General features: G+C 38.4%; 1 protein-coding gene across 1 annotated transcript; it reads left to right on the forward strand.

The window, feature by feature from the left end:
* Window positions 1–1,770: 1,770 nt before the first annotated feature.
* Window positions 1,771–3,087, forward strand: LOC119790520 (interferon-induced protein with tetratricopeptide repeats 2-like; the record flags this gene model as incomplete). The annotated part of the gene is made up of 1 exon (XM_038296062.1): window positions 1,771–3,087. A coding segment is annotated over one exon (1,317 nt), but the record flags the coding sequence as incomplete, so codon positions are not given.
* Between the last annotated feature and the right edge of the window lie 11,392 nt (window positions 3,088–14,479).

Here is a 14,479-nt window from a genome sequence, read left to right on the forward strand (position 1 = left end):
GAGCTCTTGATTTACTGGTCGATCTATGTTCCTACTCTCATCTATGGTAATGAGCTTTGGGTCATGACCGAAAGATTGAAATCCCATATTCAAGTAGCTGAAATTAGTTTTCTCCATAGTGTGTCTGGGCTCTCCCTCAGAAACAGGGTGAGGAGCTCAGTCATCCAGGGAAGACTCAGAGTAGAGCCGCTACTACTCCACATCTAGAGGAGCCAGTTGAGGTGGCATGGGCATCTGGTTAGGAGGCCTCCTGGACGTCTCCCTGGTGAGGTGTTCCAGGCACATCCCACTGGGAGGGGGCCCAGGGAGAGACCCAGGACACGCTGGATGGACTATGTTTCTCAGCTTGCCTAGGAGCGCCTTGGGATTTCCGTGGAAGAGCTGGCCCAAGTGGCTCAGGAGAGGGACGTCCGGGCCTCCCTATTGAAGCTGCTACCCCCACGACCCAACCCCGGATAAGCAGAAGAAGATTGATGGATGGATGGATGAATATTTGTATGGCAGAGCAGAACAGTTTTCTTTTTCTTCATGTATAGCAACCTGAATGGTCATGGTACGGAATTGTGCTAATTAAAAACACTCTCTGTGTCTTACAAAGAGCCCAGAATTTAAAGTATAATACAAATGAATACAAAAAGTGTGGATTTTAAACATACTTACAGTACAACTAAAAAGCAAAACACATGCCCAAATGCAAAAGGTTGAAACAAAAGCAAAATAAATTGAAGGAATAATCAGAAAAGAAAATGGGAGCTAACATACCACAGTCAAAGTGGGTGATACTGTTATGTTTGCAGACCTGATCAGGTTTCAAAAGAATCTTAAACATTTACAGAATTACGGACTATCATGAAGAAAGTTGGACAAAACACTTTCTTACTAAACGACGGACGTAAGTGGAATGTTTCAAAACTTGCACACTTCCCTAAACAAACCATAGCTGGTTCAGAAAAGATAGTTTAATACCTTTTTACTGTCAGGAAAGACTAATGAATCTGCTACTACACTTAGAAGAAATCAGAGATCTAGAAATGCATCAAGAGAGTTGACAGGTTTTGTAAGATAATGTCAAAACTGTAAATCACTACTGTTCAGACTGGTATTAGTGTTCTATAAGACAAGTTGAGATATACTACTGTTCGGCTAAAGTAAAATACAGTAAAAATAAAGAGGTTTAAATATTCATACTATAATCCTTATGCTTAACAGTGAAACTTTTAATTTTATTCCAATACTGACATTTATTTAATGTACTGTTGCTGCCTTAGCTTGTTCATAAACTTTTCAGATTGCTATTGGTTTCTTGAATTGGTAATTTTACAAACTTAGCTTTCTGCTGTGAGTTACACAGTTCAAATGTTACATGCAAGTAATTGCTTCAGGAAAAGGAAAAATGTTATGTCCTGTAATAGCATGAAAAGTACAGAAGGAGAATACGAGAGTAAAGAGAAAACTGAAGCTGAGCTACATCTGATGCTACTTATTTTCCACCTCTTCAATATAGCAACAACACAACAGTTACACATTTATTTTGATTCTTAATCTTTTTCCTTTGAATATTATGTGTTATAATTGGTTCAGATATATTTTGCTCTCAACTGCAATTATTTTCCCCACCTTTGTTTGATCTTAGTTTCTGTTGTCATCATAATGTCTCACCTCTTTTGTAATTACTTCTCACCTCCTGAAGAATTCTTCTTATCCTCAAGAGGTTAAAACCAAATTAAAATCCCATATCTAATTACTCTTCTTTCTTGTACTTTATGTGATTTTCTCATCAGTTCTACAGAGGCCTTGGAATCCAAACTGGAGGCCTTGCAGTGCCACTTCACCTGGGATCTAGAACCTACCAAGTCCAAACTGAATAATCTCAGGTATGCACTGGAGGACATCGGCACAGATGAGGGAAACGTCTGGCTGGGTCACATCTCCAACCTGCAGGGATTCATCCAGTATAAGCTGGGCTCCTCTGACAAAGCCCTGAGCATCTTCAGACGAGCCAATGAGACCTTCCAACATCTTAAAAACTCTGATAAAGGTCCCTGGTTGATAGTGAACTTTGGGAATCTTGCTTGGCTGAACCATCTTATGGGCGAAGATAAGAAGAGTCAGGATTACCTGTCAAAGGTTGAAGCTCTAATAAGAGAATACCCAGCTCCACCTGAGGAAGATCTCCACCCAGAGGTCTGTGCTGAGAAGGCCTGGACCCTGATGAAGTTTGACAAAGAGAAGAAGCTGCAGGCTGCAGAGCTCTTCCAGAAAGCCGTGAGGATGCATCCAGACAACGTGGAATGGCAGACCAGCTGGGCCATATTATCAGCAGATCCCTTCCTAGACAACATGGAAGACATGACTCTTGATGTCTTTGAGAAACTGAGATCTGCCACTGAACGAGATCCAGGAAACTTGTATGTTGCTGCTCTTTATCTGAGGGCACGAGCTGCAAAAGGAGAACAAATAAGGAGAGAAGCTCGTGTTTTGGCTGAAAGGATCCTAGAAAGATCTCCAAGCAGTTACCATGGAATCAACCAATTAAGGCGACTGTACAGGGACTATATATCTAAAGACGAAACTATTAAGTTAGTCGATGAGTACCTGAGGAGATATCCTGACTGTCGTCATGCAAAGAACTCTGCTGCCATTTGCTATAAGATGAAGATCCTTTCACCAGACTTCACACCCAGTAGTCAAAGCGGCATGGTCACACGAGCCATTCGTCTCTGGGAGGAGAGAATGGATCTCTATGGTGAATCTAATCTTAAAGATCAAATAACTCTAGCTGATTTATATGCAAAGGTGGATAAAGAGAAAGCTGATCAGATTTACGGAGAGATGTTGAAAAGAAAAAATCTGGATTCAGCAGAGGAACAGATGCTTTACACTTATCATGCTAAATATTTATTCTTCAACAGAAAAGATAATTCCAGGTCTATTGAGCACCACATGATGGCGGCAAAGATTCCAGTAGAATCAAAGTATCGACAGACAAGCATCAACGCTCTGGTGAAGACCTTGAACAAAACCAAAGACCCTAAACTGTGTGAAAAAATCAGGGAGATTCTGACCAAAGACAGAATCAATGAATAATAAAGAGATCTCAAAGAAAGATTTTATAGAGTTCTGGTTCTGCAGAGTTCTGCCCCAGGCTCATTCAATATAAAAACCTGTTTATTAGATTAGAATATAATCAAAAGTGGGTTCATATCTAATTAACTAGTTTATAAGTTTTTTTTTTCAGAAGTAATTTAATTGTAAAAGTAAAAATCAAATTTACTGAATAAGGATGTAGATGCTTACCACACTTTTTAGATAATTTAAGATCTTGAAATTCATTTACCATCATAATTTAATTTATAATTCTTTATCACTTTTATTTATCAAATAACATGATTGAAAGTTTAATCAGATCCTTTTTGATATAAATTCAAAAATGAATTAATGGGGGAACATTAGTGAACTTGGCTTATGACCTAAAGTTTAGCTTAGGAATAGTCAATGTTTGTTAAATTATATTAAATCTGTTTATACTTATTTCAAATATTCTTTCATAAAGAAAACAGAACTATTCCCTTAAAAATATACAATTATATATGATTTATTTAGAAATAATTTTGCATTTCTAACGTTATCTTTTTTTTTTTACATTGTGATTTGTTGTGAAATAACTGTAATTCAATACATTTTTAGAAAGACAAAAAAATGTAATATTTTGTTTTTATATTGATTTTTCTCAGTTCATTTCAGATATAATTTGATTGTGGCATTTTAAGTTTATATTTTTACTTGTTATCTTTTCCTGTGTGGTAAGAAAAGGTCTTTATTTGATTAGATGTAAAAAAAAAAAAAAAAAAAATAAGTAGAGTCAAATTAAAATCTATTTAAAAAACAAACAGCAGGCTCATTATTGTTTGCTGTGAGACTGGAATCACCTTGTAGAAACACACCCCAAGAAAACTGTTGTTGGCATAAGATTATAATAAAATTAATAAAGCTTGTTTGTGATTCTTGACCTTTGACCTTATCTGAACATTTGATTTGGAGCTTTGGACATTTAGAATGAGAAGCCCTGATGTATATGAATGTATATGAAAGGTAGAAGTGGGTAGAGAAACAAAAAATGTAAATTAATTAAGAGTAGCACTACTTATAACTGTACATTTTTTTTCACACGAGTGAAAGTGAAATGTAGTCATCCAAGAAATTACTCAAATAAAAAGTAGGCTATTTCGTAAAAATGTTATTCAGATTATTGTTGGATACTAACATGTGATTTAATGTTTAGAAATAATGCATAGAATTTATGCACAAGTTCTGAAATTTTAAAGACTGAAATACATAAACATGCAAACAAATGTCATAAATATAATAGAACAAATTCATGCAGAAAAAGTTATTTTACAAATTTTTCACCACAAAAAACTTAGAAAACCAATCCTTACAGTGAGAGCTATATATATGCAAGGACAGGGTAAAAAACTTCCATTGATAATATCTACTGTTTACTGCGTTTACCTGATCATTTATTAGTTAATATATTCACAGTGGACAGAGTAGTTAAGAATTTTCCTCAAGTTGGAGTAGCAATACTTTTCAAGATGTATTGCATATTAAATTAAATTTAGAAGTATGGTACAGTAGAAATACTCCACAAAGTAATTTTCTTTTCAAAGTGTTACTTAAGTAAATGTAACTGTGTAAATGTGCAAGTTACTAGCCACATCTGCTTAAAGGTAATCAGAGGTGTCAAGTAACAAAGTACAAATACTTTGTTACTGTACTTAAGTACACTTTTTAGGTATTCTAGTGGGAAAAAAGTAAACAACTATTCATCCTAGTTAAATAAACAGAGATCGATGGATTTCACTCAGTCGACACATTTATTCATATCTTTGCAAAGAGAGAACAGTCATCATACAGCCCTGATGGCACAGCATTCTGCCCTGTTCTGCATGAGCAGCGTTCATTTCCCCTTACTTACAAAAATGGAAGTAGTCAGAGTCAAAACATATTACAGACACTTTGGTTAACTGTAACATGTTATGATAATCCTTGAGAAAGAATCTGATTTGTAATGGGAAGAAGCTATGTCTGGTCTACAAACACCATCCTGCAGAGAATGGTGTGGCCTTGAAAGTGAAACAGACAGAGTGAAAACTTTTATAGTGAGTAAATAGGATATATTACTATATAATAGAAGAGAAATCAAAATTTTCCGACAACAGTAAGCATCCAGCATTTTTCTCTGTCCGTTTACCTGATCCTCACCTGTTTCTGCCTCCAGATTTTTGAGCCTGTTGGATCTGTTTTTTTTGTGCCGCCTGGATCCCAAACCTGTTTCTGTGCCCTGACCTTGTTCATCGATTCTGTTTTGGATTCTCTGAATTTCTGATCACCAGGCTCTGACCCTGGACCTCCTTTGACCATGATTACTTACCAAGCATCAGTTAGAAAGAATTCTCAAAGAAACAAAGTTTCAGGAACCAAGACACCCCGCCTGTTTATTAAAGATAGTTAGTGGCTTAGCAGTCTGAACTTTTAATCATCCATCTCAGTCGCTAACCTGTTTTGTACCCTCCAGAAGCTCTGGTTCCCCTGATCCTGAATTACCTGCAGAGTTTCTTCAATAAATCTTTTAAAGTTATTACCCGTTTTGTTCTGGTTGTATCTGAGTCCTCAGACTGAATCGTACCAACAGCTCCCAAACTATAAATTGGTAATACAATTGTATTTGTATGACAGAAAGGCATTGAGGAATATGTTTCAGGTGAAAACATTATTTTAAATGTCCCCAACTCTGATTTATAGGTGATTAAACAAAGAAAAAATGAAAAATATTTAGCCTAGCCCACTTTTATTGATCCATCTTGATCCACATCTTGACTATTACTCAAGCAATTTTGGATCGAATAGGTTGAAGCATGTTTGTTCCACAAAGGTTGCAGTGGGCAGTGTGCTAGGCGAAAATTTTATTTTTTTGATACAATGCCAAAAGTACAAAAATACATTTTTTCCACTCATAAAAGGGAATCTGGCCAGACAAATATGGTGATTTACATTATTGTAGACCTTCTGCATAAGACAAAGCCTTATAGACAACGCTGTTGCTTCATTGAAATGTACTAATAATATCACCAAACTGAATAGAAAATAAGAATAACAGAGTAAGCTTTTATAACATATTCCGGTTACATCACCTGAAATGGAGGCATAATTACCTCCAACCCCTCCTTTGAAAGGTCTGAGCCTCTAGCTTCCATAAGGGGGTGTGGCTATGAAAACCTGCTATTGCATTACTCCTGCAGAGTAAGTCATGTCAGGTGGAATTTTAAATCTCATTTTATTTGTTTACACAGCTACAAAACACAAAGTATTTGTGAAAAAGTAATTTTGAAACATGTTTTAGAAATTTTAAAGCACAATTTGAAAGGCGTGTCGATGAAACACCATGTGACTGTGTTTTGGCCATTTCTTTAAATAGATAAACATGAGCAGGTGTCAGTTAGGTCCTGTATAGAGCCGGTCGGGCTTAAAAGGTTAAGAGTGGCAGTACTTATAACTACTAATTTTTTCACTAGTAAAAGTAAAACGTAGTCATCCTAGAAATGACCCAAGTTACGAGGAGGCTATTTAGTAAAACGTTTCTCAAGTTGTTGTTGGATATCAACATCTTATTTAATCTTTAGAAATGGGCAGACAGACTTTATGCACAAGTTCTAAGATTTTAAAGACTGAAATGTATAAATTAAATATAAAGTTATTGATTTTCACCAAAGCAATTCTCCCAAATTACCCCTAGAGTTTTTAATGAAGCAGAAATACAATCAGCTTTACTTTAACTTGTGAGCTGCGGAAGTTCATCGTTTCCAGGTGAAGCTCAGCAATAGATGTCATGTGACACCATAACATTTATTTTCCACACTCATAAAGGCATAAACAACGAACAGCCGTGCCTATCTGATTAGAACATTTAATAAGCATAACCATATAACCTTCAGGCCTTCATACAATTGATTTATGGCCAGAATCCACCTCCAGGATGTTCAAAATGTTGCTGTGAGTTTCTATTTCCTAGGAAATGAGAGCATAAACCTTCAGCTTTACATAATAAAGACCAGGGTAGGGATTACATAGGGTGCTGCACCTTTGGGATGAGAGAATAAATAAGAGCAGAACCTGAGAAGCTTTTATTCACTAGAGAGACTGAACAGCTGGAAGATGAGGTGAGTCACTCTTTCTGCTGATTTTATATGCACAGGTTTTCAATTAGTCAAGATTTAACAGTAATCTGTTCACAGAGTTAACATCAAACTAAAACTGGAGCAGTTTCTGTTTAAAGCTCCTTTAAAAACATCCATCTGCTCATCATTCTGATGCTGATCATTTTCCAGACAGAAACGTCTGACTAAACCAACACCAATCTCAAATAAAGGATCGTTATGTACTTACTGCTCTGACTTTATATGTTTTATAAAGTGCTCTGACTTTATATAACATATAAAGTCAGTTTATATACAACTTTTATACTGTCATAGTTAATGTTGTCCCGTGAACACACACCCAACTGGCTGCGTTAGGACAAAAGATGAAAGTGTGATTCGACCTCAAATTATGGTCAAGGAGATAACTGTGCACAGATATGGAATACATTCACAACAACCTCCATTCAAAATATTCAAACAGACAGATCAGAATGAGTTCAAACAGTCTTTATTTATAAACTGCAAGTGCCAGCTCGACAGCTGGAGCGGATGAACCAGATCTCCTGTAGAAACAGAAACTCAGGTCAGTGACTAAGGATAAATGGCTCATAACGACTAAGAGCAATAGTCACTGACCTGATTCAGAGTTCAGTCCGATCCCCGAGGGATTTTAGCAATCCGAGAAGGAGAGCAACCCCGGAGCTCTGTGAGATGAGTGGAGCTGATGCCAAGCAATGCCAAGGAGCAGCTGTGTCCAGAAGGGAATATCCAAGCCGAAGTTGTAAAAGAACCAAGTTCATAAACCAGACGTTCAGACAGCCGATGAGGTATCGATGAGGAAATCCAAGCCGTGGTCAGGAAAACAGTCCAGGTTCTGTAAGCCAGTTGAATCCAGGAAACAGTCCAGAACAGATCAGACTAATGGAGCAGACAAGTGCAAAGCAAAACTCGGGATCCACAATACAGAAACAGGTCACAATCAGGTAATCCGAACTATACTCAAAACCCTATAGAGTTACTATTACCAACAGTTTAAATAATCTGGCACTGGTAGCTTGAAAACAAACAGTATATATAAGAGCTGGAACCAGGTGGATCAGATGAGCGATATTGAGAAAACAGGCAGAGTTAAACAGGTGGGTGGAATGAGCAATCAAGCCAGCCACCACTGCCAGGACCATGACATTAAACTATTTTTAAACCAATTAATAAAGCAAAACCAAGAAGCAAATAAATCATTATCTGGTAAGTAATATTTCATAAAATTATTTTTTTAATCAAAGATCAACATCAATTTAGCTAATTGATTTTAAAATTATTTGATGGTTTTGGACAATTGAGGGTTCATCAGTCTCTCTGACCTTTGGTTGAAAGCTACTCCTATGAACTTGAAGAAAGAATTTTGCAGACAATCTGTTCAAAGCAACCTGGTTCTGCAAGTATTTTGCATGTCTGCTGAATTTCACTTAAGCTTCTGAAGTTTGAAATCCCTCATCCTGCAGGTAAAACCAATCAGATACCTGATAATGCAGCCTGGGCAAAGTCCACAGGAAGAGAGTGAGAGGTGGGGATCTCAAGCCTTTATAGGAAGTACAGTAGGAGGCCTCATACTGTATAGGCCTTTCCCCATAAGTGGCTACTGTCTCGCCCTACCTACTTTTCACTTCATTTGCGTGAACCTGCAGAGGGTTGGCCATATATAGCCCCATCTGAAAGCAATTAGGTATGAGTGTGAGTGGTTTATGCGGCCTTCTACAGAAAGTCAGCACCTGTTTCCCACTCCTGCAGCAGGTGCAGCACCAAATTGTGGTCGGCATGGAGAACATAACTTTTGCATATGCATTTTGTACATTCACTGAGAGAAACACCTTACCAATATCAAGACTATTAATGTAGGCTTGATATTATCATTTACCCTTACAAAAATTAAACTTAACAACACATATTGATTCACCTGTTGATGCAGCAGTATTAATGCACATAAGGTGCTTTCAGGTCTGTTGCAAGACTTTAAAAACAACTGAGGTCCACTCAATATTTTTATAAAAGAAAAAAATATAAAAACAAGTGCTTTATTAAGTAATACACATATTTTGTGTATTACTTAATAAACTGTAAAACAGATGGATAAACTTAATGAATGGAAAAATTAGCTGCTATCAAAACCAAACATCTTCAACATCAGTAAGACTAAACACTCATCTAAATTTACAGACTCTCCCATGGAGAGTAAAACCTTTTTAATTAGGTATATAAATTAGGATGAATTTGGTACAATTTCTTATATCTTTGTTGCTTTTGCATTCATCATTTTCATGTTTTAATTTGTTTAAAGACACATTTCTGATACTGCCACCTGTAGCCAAACAACAAAACTGCAGAACTCACTTTTATTATTCTTGAACAGTGTTGGGCACGTTACTTTGAAAAAGTAATTAGTTATAGTTACTAGTTACTTCTCCCAAAAAGTAACTGAGTTACTAGTAAAAGTAACTATTGCGTTACTTTTTCGTTTCTCGCCCCCATAACCCTCACCACCCGGCCCCCACCTTCTCGCTGTGTGTTTCAAAAGCCAGCTGAATAGAGTGAAAGACAAGGACAAGAACCTGCAGAGAGTTTTGCATTTATTGCAACTCAATGTAAATGACATCAGGGGTGAACGTGATGTTTTTTAACAGGGCATTCAGATCTAGTGAGTATATGAAATTAATAACTGGGGATGTCTAATTCTGAAATCCTTTGTGTTTGGGTTGTTATAGATACTGCAACATCTATCTATCCATCTATGTATCTAGATGTATACTCTGCGTGTGACATAAAATATGGATCTCCATCCCTGCCACAAAGACCGTCAAATAATGTTTAAAATAAAAAATACAGTAGGTTGAAAAGGCAGAGCATCCATCCATCCATCCATCCATCCATCCATCCATCCATCCATCCATCCATCCATCCATCCATCCATCCATCCATCCATCCATCCATCCATCCATCCACAGTGTTGGGACTAACGCGTTACAAAGTAACGTGTTACTGTAACGGCGGTATTTTTTTCACTAACTAGTACGCTAACGCGTTAGTTTTTAAATTCAGTAACTCCGTTAACATTGCTACATGATGCATTACTGCGTTATTTTATAGTCTCGGGATCAGCTAGAGTCTTAAAAGCTGCAGTGAAGTATTGTCTTCCTGTGTTAGAGAGAGGGAGACAGGAAGGAAACCAGAGGAGCCAAGGGGAAAGGAACACACACACACAAGAGGGCAATAGAGGACAACAGAAAAACATGAGAACTAGCATAAATCTAGAAATGACAACAAAACTGGAATTAAACCAATAAAACTAGAAAACAAGGAACAAAGTAAAGAACAACAGAACCAAGACCATGACAGTTTTCAACCATGTTTCCCCTTTCTCTTTGTATATAGTAGTTTAATTTAGTTTAGTTTCACTAGTTTTAGTTAAGAGTTTTAAACTGAAATATGTTTGACTTAGAGCTGAATGATTTTTGTTAATAAACTCTTATATTTTGAACAAAAGTTGTGGTGAATTTATTTAATGTGTGCTCAGAATTAACTGTTTTACCATGATTAGAACTTGCATCACTCTTTCATTTATTGTTAAAACACACAGCTAATGGGGCGTGTGTTCATAAAAATATATAACACCTGAAATAGGGTCTGATTAAATAGATGTTTACCACCTACTGGGGAGGGCAATGAATATCTTAGAGTATCAGAAATATAAATTCCCAGCTGGCTGGGAATTGAATAGAATATAAATCAATTAATGTGGCATCCTACCTGGATGGGCATTGAACATAAAATCACAACACACTTTTAAACCTCCCTGGTAAGGTCTATTCCGGGTTCTGGAAAGGAGGGTCCGTCAGATAGTCGAATCGCTGATTCAGGAGGAGCAGTGTGGTTTTCATCCCGGCCGTGGAACACTGGATCAGCTTTATACCCTTAGCAGAATCCTGAAGGGTGCATAGGAGTTTTCCAACCTAGTATACTTTTATTTTGTGGATCTGGAGAAAGCATTCGACCGTGTCCCTTGGGGGGTCCTGTGGGGGATACTCCGGGAGTATGGGATGTCTGTGTCAGAGTCTGGTCGGCATTGCCGGCAGTAAGTCGGACTCATTTCTTGTGAGGGTTGGACTCCGCCAAGGTTGCCCTTTGTCTGTGACTCTGTTCATAATTTTTATGGACAGAATTTCTAGGCACAGCCAAGGTGTTGAGGGGCTCTGTATTGGTGGCCTTAGGTGTGTCTCTGTTGTTCGCAGATGATGAGGTTCTGTTGGCTTCATCAGGGCGTGATCTACAGCTCTCACTGGAGCGGCTCGTAGCCGAGTGTGAAGTGCCGGGGATGAGGATTAGTGCTTCTAAATCCGAGACCATGGTCTTGAGCCGGAAAAGGGTAGAATGCCTTCTCCAGGTTGGGGGGGATGTACTGCCCCTAGTGGAGGAGTTTAAGTGTCTTGGGGTCTCGTTCACAAATGAGGGGAAGATGGAACGGAAGATCAATAGGCGGATTAATGCAGTGTCTACTGTAAAGCGGGCCCTGTACCGGTCTGTTTTGGTGAAGAGAGAGTTGAGCCAAAAAGCAAAGCTCTCGATTTACCGGTCGATCTATGTTCCTACCCTCATCTATGGTCATGAGCTTTTGGTCATGACCGAAAGAAAGAGATCCCGGATACAAGCGACTGAACTTAGTTTTCTCTGTAGTGTGTCTGGGCTCTCCCTTAGAGAAAGGGTGAGGAGCTCAGCCATCCGGGAGGACTCAGAGTAGAGCCTCCACATCGAGAGGAGCCAGTTGAGGTGGCCCGGGCATCTGATTAGGATGCCTCCTGGACGTCTCCCTGGTGAGGTGTTCCAGGCACATCCCACTGGGAGGAGGCCCAGGGAGAGACCCAGGACACGCTGGAGGGACTATGTTTCTTGGTTTGCCTGGGAATGCCGGAGGAGCTGGCCAAAGTGGCTGGGGAGAGGGACGTCTGGGTCTCCCTACTGAAGCTGCTACCCCCGCGACCCGACCCTGGATAAGCTGAAGAAGACCCATTCGATATTGCAGCCAACCCAGATTCCCAAAGTTCACCATCAACCAGCGACCTTCATCAGAGTTTTTAAGATGCTGGAAGGTCTCAGTGGCTTGGCTAAAGAACTTCAGGGCCTCTTCAGAGGACCCCAGCTTATACTGTACTAGAGGAATCCCCTCAGGTTGTAGTTGTGACCCAGCCAGACGTTTCCCTCATCTGTGCCAATGTCCTCTACAATACTCTGTGTAACAGTAAGTCTGTGACTTCCAGGATCGAGGTTCCAGGTGAAATGGTACTGCAGGGCCTCCAGATTGTTCTCCAGACTCTGAGCAGAACTGATGAGACAATAAACATGACAGATATTAACCTGCAGCAGCAGAAGTGTCACATATTGTGGGTAACAGGAAAAGAAATAAAAAAATTTTTGTAAAAACATCAGTTTCACTGTTCCTGCTTTTTGGTTATTTCTGTCATGTCCAGCATCTGAAGCTCTGATCCTGTGAGAAGGTCTGTCCTGCTCCAGGTTTTTAGTCACATGGTTTTATGATTAGGAGATTTTCTGTACAATTCGCTGATGTCATGATATTTGCAATCGGCAATTGGGTAAAATTGTGCTTTGGCTGAAAAGTCTTTTGGAATCAAAACAAAGCTTGATACTGATTGTAAAATGTGCCAAAACAAAAAATCCTCATCAGCTCTTCACTCATGTTGAAAGCAAAATAATTAAAGTTTTCTGGGTATTTCATTTGACAAACCAACACAGAGTGGAACAAAGCTGTAAGGAGAATGAGGGTTTTCATCTTCTAGTTTTCAGTCTAAACCAGGAGAAACAGCAAACAGGTGAAAGAAGGAGCTCTGGCCCTCATGGAAAAGCTGATCTTCAAAAGAATTCAGTGTATTATAAGACATCCAAATATATATTCACCCAAACGACATTTTTATATAATCTCCAAAGTGATTTATGTGCTCAAACTTTCTTCTACGTGTGCCTTCAGGACTGTCAAACATTCTGATGAACAAATGTAAATAGCAACTGCTAAGCGACTTATGAAACCTGAAAGCAGGTCCAGCTGTTTCATCTTTAATTAGTGTGTTTCAAAGGCAGGTGTAGGAGCAGAAAAAGATAACATTTCCTATAGATTATTTTTTGCAGCAGCAGCAATTTTTCATAGCATTTATTTTGACTGTTGGATTTGGCTTCTAATTTCAGGGGTTGCCGCATTTTTAAATGGCCGCATTTTATTTGTATATGTTTTTTCTGCTGTTTAGAAGTTTGCATAATACATGTGTTTGCTGTTCTTCTTGCACAATGCTGCGTGTTTGCACACGTCTACCACCACGGTTTTTACTTTTGTTTGTAGCATGTATACTCATGTTACATGCAATGTACATTATTTATTGTTATTATTGACTTTTAAATCATATTAAGTGTTTCTTCCATATTCATTGGTTAGAACTTTATCTTTCTTTGCAGACACTCAAATTCTGGTTGTATCACACATTATTTGTTCATATCAATGGAGCAGAATCAGTTCACTTGCCATTTTTGTACTTCACCCACAACACAATCACTTATTGCAAATGCCTTTTCCCCCCACCCACTTAATTTAGTGCTTATTTTTGTGAACTCAGGATCTTTATGTAGTGGGAACTAACAATAACTACCGGTGAAAACTTATCATGCCATCCCTGTGGTGGCAGCATCATCCTGTGGGGATGCTATTCTTAAGCAAGAACAGAGGAGCTGCTCAGAGTTGATGAGAAGATGGATGGATGGATGGATGGATGGATGGATGGATGGATGGATGGATGGATGGATGGATGGATGGATGGATGGATGGATGGATGGATGGATGGATGGATGGATGGACGGATGGATGGATGGATGGATGGATGGATGGATGGATGGATGGATGGAAATTTGTGTTGCCACAGCAGACCGGTTTTAATTTCCTTCATGTATGGCAACCTGAATGGTCATGGTACGGAATTGTGCTAAGTAAATAAACTTGCTGTGTCTTACAAAGAGCAAGGAATTTGAAGTATAATACAAATAAATACAAAAAGTATGGATTTTAAACATGCTTCCAGTGGAACTAAAAAGCAAAACATATGCCCAAATAGGAAAGGGTGAAACAAAAGCAAAATAAAATGAAGGAATAGTCAGACAAGAAAATGAATGCTTAAGTGCCAACAGTCAAAGTGGGTGATACTGTCATGTTCGCAGACCTGAGGATGTTTTAA

This window comes from Cyprinodon tularosa, unplaced genomic scaffold, assembly GCF_016077235.1.
Source record: "Cyprinodon tularosa strain WSP-4 unplaced genomic scaffold, ASM1607723v1 ctg367, whole genome shotgun sequence".
NCBI lineage: Eukaryota > Metazoa > Chordata > Actinopteri > Cyprinodontiformes > Cyprinodontidae > Cyprinodon > Cyprinodon tularosa.